The sequence below is a fragment of the Peromyscus californicus genome, unplaced genomic scaffold (genome assembly GCF_007827085.1).
Source record: "Peromyscus californicus insignis strain IS unplaced genomic scaffold, ASM782708v3 Scaffold_17__1_contigs__length_78620276, whole genome shotgun sequence".
Classification (NCBI taxonomy): Eukaryota; Metazoa; Chordata; class Mammalia; order Rodentia; family Cricetidae; genus Peromyscus; species Peromyscus californicus.
In genome coordinates, this window is record NW_026294469.1 from 21,583,738 (window position 1) to 21,600,152 (window position 16,415).

General features: G+C 50.4%; 1 protein-coding gene across 1 annotated transcript in view; it reads right to left on the reverse strand.

Annotated features, from left to right (window-relative positions):
- The window catches only part of Myo7b (myosin VIIB), a 74,693-nt gene that overhangs the window by 10,418 nt on the left and 47,860 nt on the right, over positions 1-16,415 (reverse strand). Inside the window, exons 21-31 of the mRNA XM_052741769.1 lie at positions 13,620-13,790; positions 13,293-13,502; positions 12,965-13,132; positions 9,277-9,404; positions 6,452-6,578; positions 5,745-5,864; positions 4,532-4,705; positions 3,433-3,660; positions 2,209-2,376; positions 982-1,099; positions 764-890 (exon numbers count right to left, since the gene is read on the reverse strand). Coding sequence (XP_052597729.1) covers positions 764-890; positions 982-1,099; positions 2,209-2,376; positions 3,433-3,660; positions 4,532-4,705; positions 5,745-5,864; positions 6,452-6,578; positions 9,277-9,404; positions 12,965-13,132; positions 13,293-13,502; positions 13,620-13,790 — 1,739 coding nt within the window. The remainder of the gene's footprint in view (positions 1-763; positions 891-981; positions 1,100-2,208; positions 2,377-3,432; positions 3,661-4,531; positions 4,706-5,744; positions 5,865-6,451; positions 6,579-9,276; positions 9,405-12,964; positions 13,133-13,292; positions 13,503-13,619; positions 13,791-16,415) is intronic.

The window sequence follows — 16,415 nt, forward strand, 5'->3', positions numbered from 1 at the left end:
GGCTTGCTCTGGAACCTGGGACAGTTACCTTAGCCAGTGTGCCTCAGTTTACTTCTCTATCGAATGGGTGAAACAGTTAATACTGATGGTCACCTCGTTAGCATCTAGACCACCTATGAGACAAACCTCTGGGTCTATCCGACGGGGTTTCCAGATTGGATTAACTGATGTGGGGAGACACTAAATGTGGGTGCAGCATTCCACAGGCTCAGATCCCAGACTGGTGGAAAGGAGACCGTGAGCAGCAGCAGCCATGTCTCTCTCTGCTTCCTGACTGTGGACACGACGGGACCAGCTGCCTGCCTTGCCTGCCACGATGGACTGTACCCTCAAACCATGAGTCAGAGCAAAACTTTCTTTCCCTAAGTTGCCTATGCCAGGTAGTTTTGCATGGCAACAAGACAGTTCAGGAACACAACAAGGATGTTGTCCAGGAAGGTGCTGCGCAGTTGACCCCCGGGGAGGTGGGTGGGGGTGGGGGTGGGGAGCGGCACTGTGTACCTGCTACAGGCCATCTCTGCAGACTATGACCGAGGAGCTGTAGTGGAGCCTGGGGAGGCTTCCTAGATTGCTTGGAAGAACCCCTAGGAGTTGAGAACCCTACGAGAGGGGGGTCCCTAAGTTCTGTGGTTGCTATACTTGTCCTGCTACCGCAGCCCGGCTCCTGAGGGCAACAAGATCCCCCCTCTCTGTGTCTGTTCTCGAGTTCCATATACATCTAAACGAAGGACTCACATCGTGAAGTAGCGGGCTTGAGGTTTACCTGTTGGCAACCAGACCCATGACCTCTGCGAAGGACAACTCCAGCAGCGTCCTCTCCTTCTGGTCCAGGAAGCACATCCCCTTCCAGTTAATGGCCAAAATCAGCTGTGTCTTGGGAAGGCGGGGGCCTGGCCAGAAGGTGACCCGGAGTGAAGGCCATGCCGGCCACCAGGAGCGGCTCCTTATCCTCCCCCATCCCGCCACACCAGATGCTCTTACCAGAGAGCGTGGTGACTTCAAACAGCCGGGAGAAGAGCAGGGGCCACAGTAAACGGGCAGCCTCCACTGTCTGCTCCCTCACCGCCAACGGTGTGGCTCTTGACTGGGTATACGGGGCCTGTATGGAGTGGAAAACCCCAGACCTCATCTCCATCACCCCGCCGCGTGGAAGGGCAGAGGACACCCTCCAGTGCTGGTCCTCGCCTTCCACCAAGTTGACACAAGGTCTCTTGTGGCTTGCTGTTGCACGTTCCGGGCTGGCTGGCTCTCTCCCGGGTTCTGGAGGCTCTTGGGTCCCTGCCGCCCATCTTCCTGCAGGTGTGTACTGGGATTGCACATGCTTGTGCCGCCTCATCCGGCTTTTCATGGGTTTGGGGATCTGAACTCAGGTTGTCAGCCTTGCACAGCAAGCTCTTTATCCACAGAGCCATCCCCACCACCCCCTTCCTCCTTTTAAGCTGACTGTTTCGTCACGGCAACAGCAAACGGATGAACACAGGCTTACTGTTGCTGAGGAGTGCCTGTGAAGACCGTCTTGCTGTGTGTCCCTGGGTCCTGGGCACCTCACTTTGGCTTCCTTCATATTTGGGAGCCTCTTGCAGAGGTGTCTTCTCCTATCCTCCTTCTAGCTCCCTTCTTTATCTGGCTGGCCTTTTCCCTCCCTAACATGGTCCACCGTGCTATTGTCGGTAATGTCTCCAAGCTTTCTTTCCCTGTTGGACCAAATATCATTTCTTGTTTCTACTTTGAAACACTCACGTGCTGACTTTAGGCATGTTAATGGCCACACCATGTATGAAGGGTGCTTTGGCCATTTGCCCACATATACCAAATGCTTAAGATGTCTACACCAAAGATTTCCCATGTGCCCAATGAGGGGACATCGAGGGGCTTGGAGGTGAGCATGAAGGGAAGTATTGATGAGCCTATGCCAGGGCCACAGAATTGTCACTATTCAGCAGCTGTGGAATCTCTAGCCCTGGAAGACAGGGCCAGCTAGGTGCTGTTGGGCAGAGAAACTTGAGGCTAAGAGGGAGGAGAGGTGACAGGAACCTGTGGTGCGGTGTTAAGCTAAAGGAGACATTTGTCTCTTGAGTCAGGGTTGAGCCTGTTGAAGCTTCCTGAACCCTGGCGTGCGGGGAGACTCATGGTGGGAGGGATCCATCCATCTCATCTCCTCTCAAAGAAAGGCTCAGGGCCAGAGCGCCCCGCCTGCCCCAGGCTGACCTTAGCGTGGGCAGCAGTGACCATGCTAGCCCACTTCTCCGGAGACTTGGTCCGGTACAGCTTGGAGGGAACACAGCTGGGCAGCAGCTCCCGAACGGCATCGCTCTTCACTGTGGCCCCAAGCTGCACGTAGCAGTGACGGGCCAGCAGCTCCACCAGCTCTTCTTCCTGTATGCCAGGGACAACGGGAGCATCACGGGTGTGAGCAAGGGCCCACAGGCCTCCACGTGAGGCTGCTCCTGCCTCAGCACCGTGGGCTTAACCAACCACTCAGACAAGGTAGGAAGCAGGAACGGCCACCTGTCCTAACCCCTCCCCAACATTGCTGCTCTAAGTGGGTGTAGTCATCCCATGCCAAGAGAGCACAGTGGCTGCCCTTTGCAGGCAGATCTCTGGGATGGCTGTGGCCGCTGGGTCCCAAGGCCAGCCTCCTGATGTGGTACAGTGTCTGCACCTGCTGCCTCCTCGCCACAGTGCACCCCATTGATGGAGCTCTTGGCATTTTGTACCTTCCAGATGTGAACCCAAGGCTTCTCTTCTCCCTTCCCTTCCCCTCTCCTCCCCTCTCTTTTCTCCTCCTCCTCCTCCTCCTCCTCCTCCTCCTCCTCCTCCTCCTCCTCCTCCTCTACACTTTCTTCTTCATCTTCCCCCTCTTCTCCAGTTCCCCTCCCAGTTGAGAATAGATCTCGTGTATCTCAGGCTGGCCTCAAACTCCCTATGTATCCAAGGGTAACCTTGGACTTCTAATCCTCCTGCCTCCACCCCCCAGTTGCTGGGATTGCAGGTGTTCACAACCATGTTCCATTTTTGCACTGCGGGGGACCAAGCCCATGGCCTCGTTCAATCTACCAACGGAGTTACAGTTCCAGGTCTGAGGCCATGTTCTTGATCCCCAGGACCGAGCAGCTGCCGTGAGAGGCCAGGCAGCCTGGGGGCAGCCTGGGGCAGATAGGGAGGCCTTCCCTGCCCGATGCTGTGGGTGCCAAGGATCCCAGATGCCCAAACAAAACTGCAGCCCACAGGAAGAAGACACAGGCCAGCCCTGGGGGGAGATGGCTGTACCCAGTACAGGTCCCACATCTGCACCTTTGTAACTACCTCCCCAACCCTCATCCCTCTGCCTCCGACCTGTCATATTCTTTGTTATTTCCATGCCATCCCTCTGCTATGGAGCATCCTGATGGCCACAAGCTAAGAATGAGGCTACTCCTCAGGGCTCCTCACCTTCTCAAAATTGTACTCGCCAGACCATACTCCACGAACGACTTGGCAGTAAATGAGCTTGGTGCTCACGGGGTCCTCCTGGGAGTCATGCCAGGGGGTGAAGAACTCCTTCCGGAAGTAGATTCGCCAGGGGGACTGGCGCTGGCTCTCTCCCCTCTCCTGGGCCAGTTGTTCACACTGGGCCACAGCATCCATCACATGGTCACAGCCGCTTCCCAAGGACCAGAACTGAGGCCAGAATCGGGTTAAAGAGGGGTTAGCCACTGGTATGTGCCCTGACCCACAGAGACATCTACCCTTAACACCGTATGTGGAAGACAGGGACTGTGATGCCCTGGGTGGGCCAAGAAGCTACTTCTGAGTCTACTTGGATGCCAAAACTCCTTTTTTCCTCTTTTTGTACACACATGGATATATGTGTGTATCTGCATGCTTGTGGGGGTCATGGGTGGGTGGCAAGTCTTGCTTAATGCTCCCAGCTTAGTTTTTGAGATAGGCTCTCTCAATGAATCTAGAGCTCACTAATTCGGTTAGACTGGCTGACCAATGAGGCCCCAGGATCCTCTGGTCACCATTCTTGAAGTACTGCAGCAAAGTCCACCATGTTCAGATTATTTACGTCATTCTGAGGGTTTGAACTCAGGTCCTTATGTTTACTGTGCATGCTTGACCAACTGAACTGTCTCCCCAGCCCTCAAATGGTATCTTTATAAGGATCATGGTCTGGCCATTACTCCCCAAAATGACTCCTGAAGGAGGTAGAGTTGGACTCTCACAGGGAAGTGTTAGTGTTTCCTGAGTTTTGGGAGTGAAGGTTCATGTCTGACCCTGTCTGGGTAAAGGCGCAACTGCTGGCCTGTGAATATGCAGGCAGGAGGACTGGACATCTGGTATGAGGCATTTCTGATGTGTGTATGTATGTGCATGCATACACATGAATGTCTGTGCACACGTGCATGTATGTGCATGCCCATGAGTGTGTGTATGGTGGCTGAGGATGCAGCTAGGGCAGGTTAATAAGGTCCAGACTCTAGCTTCAGGGTGCTCTGGCTCAGGTGTGTATGGGGGGCATGTGTAGGCTAAGACTTCTAGTTGATACCTTGTCATATACAGCGACCTGGAGGGAGAAGCCCAGATGGTCCCTGAGGCCCTGTTTCTGAGCGATGTGCTGGCAGATTTCTCGGGAGGTGGAGGCAGAATCCACAGAGATAGTCAGGCTCCCTCCAGTTGCCAGGATGACCTGGATCGGGATGTGCTTCTTGGACTTGACAGCCTGGGAACAGATGGATGGTGCCTTGTAGTCCTGGGTTCCAGAACCACCAGGCTCTAGAGGCTCCCCATCCTTGAGCTTGCTTGTCCCTGTGGAGTCCCTTGGAATACCCAGAGTCTGGCTGAGACTTGGCATGGTGTCCAGGGATCTGTGTTGCCCACACATAGCAGGTGAGTCGTGGACTTTTGAGAGGCAGTCTCTGTATAATTTGCCACATTCAGATGAAAACCCACGGTGCTAAGGTTGACTCGGACAACATTTTGAGTCATTGAGTCCTAAGCACAACACTGCAGATGTGAGTGGCTTCATGTTCACCAACAGTTCAGGGCTTACGGGAAGGAAGCCCTGTGGACTTAGGAACTGAAGAGAGAACATGAAAGAAACGTGGCCAGAGGAGGCCTGTCGCCTCGATGTGGGCCAGTACAGGGCACTGGCGTGAGCCAGAGTGCTCCCTCTGTCCTGGTTGTCTGGAGTGACCCTTTCTGAGGGCTCGCAGGTGTCTGAGACAAAGCAGGGAGAGGTGGCGCCAGCTCCCAACAAATAACGAGCTACAAAGGCAACGGACTTGCGGGACCATCGCCTTCTAGGAGCTAGAATCTGTCTGTGCTCTCTATACAGAGCATGGTAGCTGTATCTTCCCATCCAGGAAGGCAGGAGACAGGAACAAAATGGGAATGTGGACTGAGAGGGTGGCTTCGAAGCTCGTGCCGTGCTAAGGACCAGGAATGGCCCAGAAGGTGCAGCAGAGGGGCCAATGGGATGGCTCAGCAAGTAAAGGCACTTTTCGAAAGAGTGGTGACCCGAGTTTAATTCCTGGTATCCACATGGTAGGAGAGAGATGACTCCAGCAAGTTGTTCTCTGACCTCTGTATGCAGCTATGTGCATGCATGCATGCACACACGCGCACGCACACGCACACACACACAAATGAATAAATGTTTTTTTTTTAAGAAGATGCCACAGGGAAGGTAGAAGGAGCCAAAGGGCTGCACAGGGTGTCCTACCCTATACTGCCCATCTCCCATCCCTGCCAGCACCTACCTGCAGCTCCAGCCAGGTAGGAGGTTCTGCACGCACCCCATTGGCGAAGGTGCGTTGTAGACGCTCAGCACAGAAGGGCCCATAACTGGCTGGCCCTTGACCAATGAAATTCAGCAGATACTGGTGGCGAGAAAATGGTGGGAAGAGGAAGACACTCAGAATGGAGGCGCCTTCTATTTTCTGCCCAAGTCAATTTGAAACTCTTCATTGCTGGAGGTGTAGCTTGGTTAATAGTGCTTGCCCAGCACAGATGAAGCCCTGGGTTCTAGTCACACCGAGATAGACCCTAACTGTCCATCAGTAAGCTCAACACCTTGTGGGACAGGTAGGTCTGCCTCTACCTCCTGAGAGCTGGTACAGGTGTACATCAGCATTTCCATTTTTAGGTGGTGCTAGGAATTGAACCCAGGGCTTCTTGCATGCTTTGCAAGCTTGCTACCAATTGAGTTACATCTCCAACTTAGTCTTGAAGAGTATTTCTGTTCCTGGGACCAGAGGCATTGAACCTGCACTCCTGGATAGGAGCTTGAAGGAGCCAAGTAAAGCATCCTTTCAGGTGTGAAAACTGAGGCCTAGAATAGCATAGATATTGCTGCTCATTAGCTATGGTTTCTGGACTCGGTCCAGGGTTCAGGACTCAGGGTCTGTCCCTGCTGTAAACTGCCTCCCTCCCCAATCCAGTCCCACCCCAGCCCAGCCTTCATCACCTTCATGAACCTCTCCGAGGGTGGGAAGCAGCCCAGACAGAGGCTGAGCAGAATCCAGCCCCGGGCCAGGCTGCTTGTTTTGTGGTTCTCAGAGAGCTGTTTGCAGATCTGGCAGTAGATTTCATCTCTGAAAGACACAGACCACAGGCTCCGAGAGAGGAGCACAAGGCGGTACTCAGGTACACAGTCGTGGAGGATCTCACCTTACCAGGTCTTAGCATAGCCTAGGACTGTGTCCATCACCTGGTGTCTTCCAGATGCCCCTCTTTCTGCTCCCCCTTCCTAGTTCATCAAGGCCTCGACTTCAGTCTTTCTTCTAAGATATCCCTTCCCTTGGTTCTTTGCTCCCCCAACCCCCTCTGCCCAAGACCTACAAAGCAGCTTCTCCTTTGAATCTTTGCTCCCCATCCCCCTCTGCCCATGGCCTCCTTCTCGGCTGCTGTCCTTGGTCCCCTCTCCCTGGTTCATGTTTAAGCCAACCTGCTCCTTCCCCCAACCTCACAGTCACTGCAAATTACTTTTCTTTTCCTCTGCCTTAAGACGCTGTCCCGTACCCTGGAGATGGCCACCTCCTCCAGCAGTGAGCAAAGAGGGGGCATATATGGTGTCTACTTTTGCTTGTCAACTTGTTAGATTAAGAAATACCTAGGATAAAATCTCTCAAATTTTTTTAAATGTAGACACTTAGTGCTATGAGTTTGCCTCTTCTTTATGTCCCATAAGTATGGGTATGTTATATATTCATTTAAATTTAACTCTAGCAAAGTTTTAATTCCCTTCTTCATTTTTGTCTAGATTCAATTTTCATTTAGCAGTGAGTTGTTTAACTTTGATGAGTTTGTGTACTTTCTTCCATTTCTATTGTTGATTTTTAACATCTACAAAGCTGGTAGTGGGCTTGTATATAAAATGTATAAGGAACTAAAAAAATGGACATTAAGAAAACAAAAAACCCAATTAAAAATGGCGTACAGATTTAAATAGAGAATTCTCATAAGAGGAAATACAAACGATCTAGAATAACTTAAAAGAATGTTCAACATCCTTATTTATCAGGGAAATGCAAATCAAAACTACTTTGAGATTCCATCTCACACCAGTCGGAATGGCTAAGACCAATAAAACAAATGACAGCAGATGCTGGCAAGGACGTGAGGTAAGGGGGACACTCCTCCATCGCTAGTGGAAGTGCAAACTTGTACAGGCACAAGGGACATCAGTGTTGCAATTCCTCAGAAAGCTCAGAATAGATCTATTTCAAGACACAGCTGTACCACTCTTGGGCATACACCCAAAGGATGCTCTATCCTACTACAGAGACACTTCCTCAATTATGTTCATCGTTGCTCTTTTCATAAAAGCCAGAAATCAGAAACAACCTAGATGTCCACCAACAGAAGAACAGATAAAGAAAATGAGGTACATTTAAATTGAGTATCACTTAGCTGTTAAAAAGAATTATCATGAAATTCGAAGGTAAATGGGTAAAAGTAGAAAAAAATCATCCTGAGTGAGACAACCCAGACTCCTAATTCTTATAAAGCAAATTGCACACGCAGTATATATAATATAAACAAATATATTTAACATATAATGTAGTGAAGAACTTTCTCATTTACGGAGTCCTGTACTAAAGCCTGTTCTAGGATGAATGCCCAGAGCTAGAATAATCCCAGCACGTTGGAGGCTGAGGCAGGAAAATCATGAGTTCCAGGACAGCCTAGGCAGTGAGACACTGTCTCAAACAATAAAAGAAAGCAACAAAAGAAAGTGAATGACTCTCCAGCCCATGATAAACCTGTCTTAAACTGTGTTTGACCATAGTTAATAAAAATAATTATGCTGGGGAAAAAAACTTTAAAAAACAGCTGCTACATTCTACAGGCATCCTAATTATAGAGACCAAGGTTTACAGGAGGAATCATACTAAAATTCAATCATGCTAAAAAATCTTTCAATAAAAAAATTAGGCCAGACAGTGGTGGTGCACGCCTTTAATCCCAGCACTCGGGAGGCAGAGTCAGGCAGATCTTTGTGAGTTCGAGGCCAGCCTGGTCTACAGAGCGAGAACCAGGACAGGTACCCAAACTACACAGAGAAACTCTGTCTTGAAAAAACAAAACAAACAAAGCCCTCTATACTAAACCTCTCTCCAGCAAAAACAAAAACAAAAACAAAACTGACCAGTGGTTTTCCCCCTTTCCCCTCTCATGCACGTGGATGTACGCATCTATGTGTGTGAGCTCGTAGACGTTTTCCTTAGTCGTTCCCCACATTACTTATTTATGTTTTGAGACAGGGTCTCTCAGCCTGGGACTCACTGACTTGGCTGGACTATTTGGCCAGCAAGTCAGAGATCCTCCTGTCCTTGCCTCCCCAGTACAGGGGTTACAAGCACACACTGCTTTCCCTGGCTTGCTTCCTCCCTCCCTCCCACCCTCCCTCCCACCCTCCCTCCCTCCCTCCCTCCCTCCTTCCCTCTCTCCCTCCCTCTCTCCCTTCCCCTGTCTCTGTCTCTCTCTCTTTCTTCCTTTTCCTTTTTTGACATGGTTTCTAGGGGATCAAACTCAGGTCGTCATGCAGCTATGGCAAGCGCTTTACCAACTGAACCATCTCCGCAGCCCCTCATGGCTTTCTTTACAGGGCAAGCTGAGAGCCCTGGGTGGCTCTAACATCCGCTGTGCTGAGACCTAATCTACAGACCCAGGCCAGAGAGTAGGAGAAGAGCTGGTACCTCAAGGCAGATGATGAGGATGATGCCACCCTGGGCTAAGTGCCAGTGAAGTGGCCTGATCGCCTGAACAGACGCGGGAGGGGAGACTGACCTGAGTCCGGGACGCATGATGGCGTAACCCACAATGAAGTGCACCTTCTCCAGGTTAGACATGGGTCTGTCTGAGACAGGGACATCAGACTTGAATGCCTCTTCACCAGTGTTCAGTTTTCTGGCCACCTAGAAGCCCACAGACAGCTGTTAGCACAGCTGTGACCATCTCTACTTACCAAGGAGGAAACAGATGCATGGGATAGAAACAATGGCCTGGATGCCTGCACCAAGCTGACACTGAGCCAGGACAGACAGATCTAGCTGGGCTCATCCGGCCAGTGATCCATGAGGACCACTTCAGCTTTATGAAGAGATATCATTGAGCCCTTGGGCCCAGCTGCTTATTCTCTGTGGGAGCAGACCAGGGACCAAGGGAGTGTTAGTGCTCATGTGGTTGACCCTGGAGCCACCAGGGCTAGAGCGTTTGCCTTTGACACTCAGCCACTTTCCGGGTCCATTTACAAAGCCAGTAGCACAGGTCGGGATAGAGAATACACTTTACCACGATGGCATCACTATGGGAATTTGATGCCCGAATTAGAGCTTGGTGTGAGATCGAGCTTGGGTTGAGGTCAACTCAGGGCCAGATACCAGCTGTCTGTGGAAAGCTGGTTTTGGATACAGGAACTAAGCATGAAACATGGACTTGGAGTATGGGGAGGGCTTGCTTGGCCTATGTAACAAACCTGTGTATGGAAGAAAACTGAGATCTGACCCTGGGAAGCAAGTCCACTGTCTCTATGTCCATCTGTTAGAGCACAGAGTTGATAGCTAGACTGTCTTCTGGATCCCTGCCTGGGAAGGCCATCTGCCTCCAATGGGATCTTCTGACATGCCTGTTCTGGCTATGTCCCTGCCTCACAAAGTGTGCAATTTCCAAGACTAGATACTACATCTCCCTTCTTGGCTCACTCGATGTGAAGAAAAACCATGTTGTGAGGATGCTTAGATAGCTCAGGACAAGGACCATGTAGCCGGGACCAATGCACCATTCCATGATCTGGGGAGTGGATTCAGGTCAAGTCTACAGATTATTCCCGGGAAAGTTGACAGTTTGGCAGCATCTTTGAGAGAGATCCTGAATCAGAACCAATTGTGCAAACCACTCCCGATTCTCAGAATAAACCACTCTGCCCTGTCTTAAGCCGCTGTGCTTCAAGGTGACCAGTTACACAGCAGTCACTACCTAACACATTCTGGTGGAGCTCACACCTCCAGAGATCAGGAAGCCTCAGTGACTCTGAGTTGTCCATGCAACCCGGGCTGCAGAGGCTTTTAGACGCCTCTGTAGTTAGTCAGAACACGAGACCTCATAGGTACCCATGCTGAGTCTCAGTGACCTGGTGTATGGAGCACTCCTGGACTTCCACAGTGGGCTCCTACTGCTGCCACTGCTACTTAAGTAATTTCTTTTGGTCTACGGCCATACCACCCTGAACGCGCCCGATCTCGTCTGGTCATTTCTTTTGGTTTTGGTTAGTTCACTGCATGAAACTGGAGGAGGCCTTGGCCAAAAGATGTTGTGAGTTAATTTTTAAACTGTGTGTATGTAAATATGTGTATAGGCATTCGTGTGTGTTTGTGTGTGGGTGGGTGAGGGCACAGGTATACGTGCACATGTGTGAGTTTATATGGAGGCCAGAAGTCAATATCAGGGATATTTTTAATCACTTCTCCATATTATTTTTTAAGTTTTTTATATGTATGTGCCCAAAGAGGCCAGAAGAAGGTATTGAATTTCATGGAGCTGGAATTACTAGTTAGTTATAAATAGTGGGTGCTGGGGACCAAACTCAGGAAGAGCAATAAGTGCTCGAAACTGCTGAGCCATCTCTCTAGCCCCCCCCACTTATTTTTTTAAGATGGGGTCTGCAGGGTGGTGGTATTGCATACCTTTAGTCCTAGCACTTGGGATGCAGAGTTAGGCAGATCTCTGTGAGTTTAAGGCCAGCCTGGTCTACAGAGGGAGATCCAGGACAGGCACCAAAACTACACAGAGAAACCCTGTCTTGAAAAACAAAAAACAAAACAAAAGAAGTAATGAAAGACAGGGTCTTTCACCTAACCTGGAGCTCACTGACTTGGTTGGGCTGCCTGGCCAGTTAGATCCAAGAATCTTCTTGTCTTCTATCTTACCTTGCTAGTGCTAGGGCTACTGGCACATGTTGCCACACACAGCTTTTTTTAAAAAAAGCTTTTATTTTAATTATTTTTAATTACGTGTGTCTGTGGGTGGGTATGCACAGATGAAATGAAGAGGCCCACAGAGGACAGAGGCATTGGGTCCCCTTGGAGCTGGAGTTACAGGGGATTGTGGGCTTCTTGATATGGGTAATGGGAATGTGTTCTCTGGAAGAGCAGTATGTGCTCTTAACAGCTCGGCTATCTATCCAGCTCCAGTCACAACCAGCTTCTTAGGAGAGTGCTGGGGATCTTGAACTCAGGTTGTCACCTTGTGCAATAGCATGTTACCAGCCTAGCCATCTCCCCATCCCCCTGGGTTCCATCAGAGGGTGCGGTGGAGCGTAGATCAAGAGCTTATTCTTTGGGCTGGGGTGCAGATCAGCATGCACCAGGAGTGGGACTTAATTTTAGGCACAGAAAGGAATAAGAAAGGAACTTGCTCTCTGAATTAGCAGAGTGGGTTTAAAGCCAGCTCCCACATACCTGTTCACTGTGATTGATAAACATTATAACTGATACTTTCTGAGACTGGCATACCTGGGGGATTAAATGAAGAAAAGTCACTGGCATCTAGTGGGCTATCATTCAGTAGTGGCATCTGGGGTGTGTGTGTGTGTGTGTGTGTGTGTGTGTGTGTGTGTGTGTGTGTGTACAGCCAGTCCATGTGTGGAAGTCAGGGGACAGTCTCAGGCATCAGGTCCTCCCCTTCCACGGTCTTTGAGACAAGGTCTCATCACCACTGTACACACCAGGCGGCATCAGGCTTCAGGAATTCGGACTGTTCCCCTTTCCTTAGAGAAGCACTAGGCTCAGATGCTCAAGCTGCTGCAGCTGGCTTGGCTGGGGGATTTGACACTAGTTTTCATGGCTAATGCTCTTAGCCACTGAGTCTTCTCCACAGCCCTGTTCCCTTTCCTTCTCATCATTCTCTGGCCTCCAATAGCCAAGGATGACCTTGAAATCCTAATCCTCCTGCCTCTGGGACTTGAGTGCTGGAATAACAAGTATGCCCTACCTTGTCTAGGGATCACGTTCAGGGCTTTGTTCATGCTAGGTAAACGCTCTACCAACCGAGCCATATCCCCAGCCTGTTGTTCTTTTTAAGCGTTAATTTGAATTTGGTTGGAGTCAAAGCCAGGATTTGGAGTTCAGGAGACCCTCTCCACTCATGACTGCAAACTCCCAACAGTCCTGGTGCCATTTTTTTTTTTTTTTTGGTTTTTCGAGACAGGGTTTCTCTGTGCAGTTTTGCACCTTTCCTGGAACTTGCTCTGTAGACCAGGCTGGCCTCGAACTCACAGAGATCTGCCTGCCTCTGCCTCCCGAGTGCTGGGATTAAAGGCATGCGCCACCACCGCCCAGCATCCTGGTACCATTCTTGACTCGTGACTTCCTGGATGCAGTTTAAGTCTCAGGCACTGGGTCCAGTGGATGATGCTTCCACCCAGCTTCCTCGGTCCTTCTCTGATGGACACCTGCCTGCTGCTGCCCTCACCACGTACCTGTGCATATTCGGTGTGCTGTGGACCCTGAGCGTCCCTGTCCTTGCCCGGCCTATCGCGGATCTGCTTCGTGACTGAGCTGCCACTCAGGCTGTTCCTGGCATAGAGCACTGGCTCCGGAAGGTCACCCATGAACCTCAGGATGATGGGCCATACAGCTAGAGCTGCCTGGAGAAGGAGACAGAAAGGCCTGGCTGATTCCAGCACTGGAACCCATGGTGACCTGGCTGGACTCTTTGCTTATTTCCTCTGAACCCTAGCTCGGACTTTGGGCTCTGGGGTTGGGGAGCGGGGCTGGGCTACATAGAAACTACTGAACAGCGGGTACCAAGTGGTCAGTGTCATTCTCGTGGTAGAGCAGCGGGTATCGGAGGGGCTTCTGAATGTGGGTATGGCTGGCTGATTTCTGGAAGTAAGTCGCAGCAAACTTGGGGAAGGTGTATTCAGCCAGACCATCCACATCCTCCTCTGGCGTCTCCGCCATGGGTACTGTATCCAGATCAATCTCATGCAGTTTCTGGGTCTTTACTTCCAGATCCTGGGAGCGCCAAACAGGGAGGAAGGACATGGGCTAAGCTTTCAGTCAATGGGGTGCACACCCCAAGTCCCAGTTATCCCGAGAAGGGTCCTCCCATCCCTGCCTGGGTTCTCTTACCTCGAAGCGCGTTGGGGCTGGGCCCTCCTGACCTCCAATCATGGCTGGGAGGAAGCCGAACACTTTCTCCACCATCTCGGTGTCGGTGACAGTGTCGTAGATGGACTTACGCTTCCTGTCAGGGACGGCACCCTGACCTTTTGGCTCGTTAGCCAGAATGACAGGAGGTCCCTGTACATACCCCATAGAAAGAAGGTCACTGACAGTCAGGGCTGGCCTCTAGGGTGCAACTCTGCCTACCCTCACAGGGCAAAGCAACATAGAAGCCTCGTATCCCTCAACTTGCCGTTATTTGCCTGAATCAAGATGTTTTCTCCTAGAAGAATAATTTTGTCTGTGTGCACGTGTGTGCGTGAGTGTGGGGACCAAAGCTTGACATCAAGTGTCTTCCTCAGTTGCTCTCCATTAATTTTTTTTTTTTTTGAGACAGAATCTCCTACTGAGCCAAGAACTCACCAATTTGGTGAGACCGACTGGCTCTCCAGTCCAGAGAGGCCCTTGTCTCTGCCTCTTCAGGACTGGAGTTGCAGGTGAATGTCACTGGGACTGGATTTTTTTCATGCACGTTGGGGATTCAAACTCAGGTTCTTACATTGGACACTTTACTGACGGAGCCATATACTCTGCCCAATAATAAAGTTTAACGTCTAGAATGAGTGGAGATCATTCCTCAGGGCTCTTCCTTTCTCAGTAATAATCGGGGAGGAGAGCTGTGGTCACTGGCTTGACCACTGAGGCACTCCACAAACTTCAGGGACCCAGACACCAGCTGCTAAGCCACCGCTCAGGCCCCCTCAGTTGCTTCTGTCAAGGGACCACAGGGGAGACCTTGGGACCTATACTAACGAGGAGGCCCAAGTGCTTTGCCACCACGGATGGTCTGAGGGTCTGTCCTCTCACGTGGCCTGCTTCTTGTCCTAGTAGTTTGTACAGTAGAACCCATGTGTGTCTGTGGAGACAAAGCCAGTGTTACCCGGTCCCTTTGCCTCATTTTATTTGACAAATGAACCAGGAAGTAAAGAATGAGGTCGATGAGATTGGCTCTCAGATACATAGGGAAGTGGGAAGATCCTTAAAGAGTGAGATTTTTTAAATCCAGTGGTCTCTCTGTCTCTCTCTGTCTCTGTCTCTGTCTCTGTGGTATTTATGTTTGTGTATATGTGTATGGAGGCCAGAGAACAACCATTGTGTTGTTCCTCAGGAGTTGTCAACATTGTAAGCTTTTTGTTTCATTTTTGAGACAGGTTTTCATTGACCACTCACCTAGTCCGCTAGGCTGGGAGCCAGTGACTTCCAGGGATCTGCCTGTCTCCATATCCCTAGTGTTGGGATTAGAGGTGCATGCCACCATGTCTTGCTTTGCATGTGGATTCTGGGGATCCCACTCAGGTCCTCAAGTTGGTGCGACAAGGACTGTACCAGCTGAGCTCTCTCCCTATCTCCCCTTCTCACCCCCGAATACAGCAGACTAGTGATGTTAATCTACTGTTTTCCCAATCTCTCAGTCTCCGACATGCTGGATGAATCTTGGAGCTTTCCTGCCTTCTGAACAGTTTTCTCTTCTTCGTAGGACAGCGCCTCTCACAGCACATCTGGCCCAGATTTCCTGCACCTTTAAGGGGACTGATCATCCCTGATGAGAAATCGTCCCCAAGCCCATGAGAAGGAAATCTATTCTGCTGTCTAGTGTGTGTGTGTGTGTGTGTGTGTGTGTGTGTGTGTGTGTGTGTGTGTGTGTGTGTGTGTGGTGTGTGCGTGCATGTTCATTTGTGTGGATAGGGTGCAATTATATAAAGGTCAGAGGTCAATCCCAGATTATTCTTTAGGCACCATCCACCTTATTTTTTGACACACAGTCTTTTACTGGCCTGGAGTTTGCTGACTATGCTCGGCTGGCTGACTGTCAAGCCCCAGGAATGCAACTGTATCTCCACTGGGATTACAAACACATACCACCACACCTGCCCTTTTCACATGGGTTCTGAGGATCAATATGAGGGCCTCATACATGTGAGGGGTGATGGTTAGGTTTGATTGTTTACTTGACACAGTCTAGAATCCCCTTGGAAGGGTGTCTCAGTGAGAGACTGTCTGCATTAGGTTGTTCTGTAGGCATGTCTAGGGGGGATTGTCTTGTTTACATTAACTGAAGTGGAAAGATCTCCCGCCATGGGTGGCACCACTCTGTGGGCAACTGATCCTGGATTACATGAGTAGAGCTAGGAGCTGAGCCTTAGCACCCACACACATTGACTTTCATTGCTCTCTGCTCTTGACTGGTTGTATGATGGCTAGCTGCTTCAACTTCCTGCGACCTTGACTTCCCCAAATAAACCCTTTCTCCTTTAAATTGCTTTTGTGAGCGTGTTTTATCATAGCAACAGGAAACATGGCAAGTAGTTTACTGTGGTGGTTCGAATGAAAAAAGCCCCCATAGGCCCATAGGAAGTGGCACTATTAGGAGGTGTGGCCTTGTTGGAGTGGGTGTGGCTTGTTGGAGGAAGTGTGTCACTGGGGGGCGGGCTTTGAGGTTTCAGAAGCTCAAGCCAGGCCCACTGTCACTCTCTCTTCCTGCTGCCTGCCAATCCAGCTGTAGAACTCTCAGCTACCTCTCCAAAACCATGTCTGCCTGCATGCCGCCATGCTTCTTGCTGTGAAGATAATAGACCAAACCTCTGAATTGTAAGCCAGCCCCAATTAAATGTTTCCCTTTAGAAGAGTTGCCGTGACCACGGTGTCTCTTCACAGCAATAGAAACCCCAGCTAAGACATTTATCAGCCGATCTCTCTTCCCAG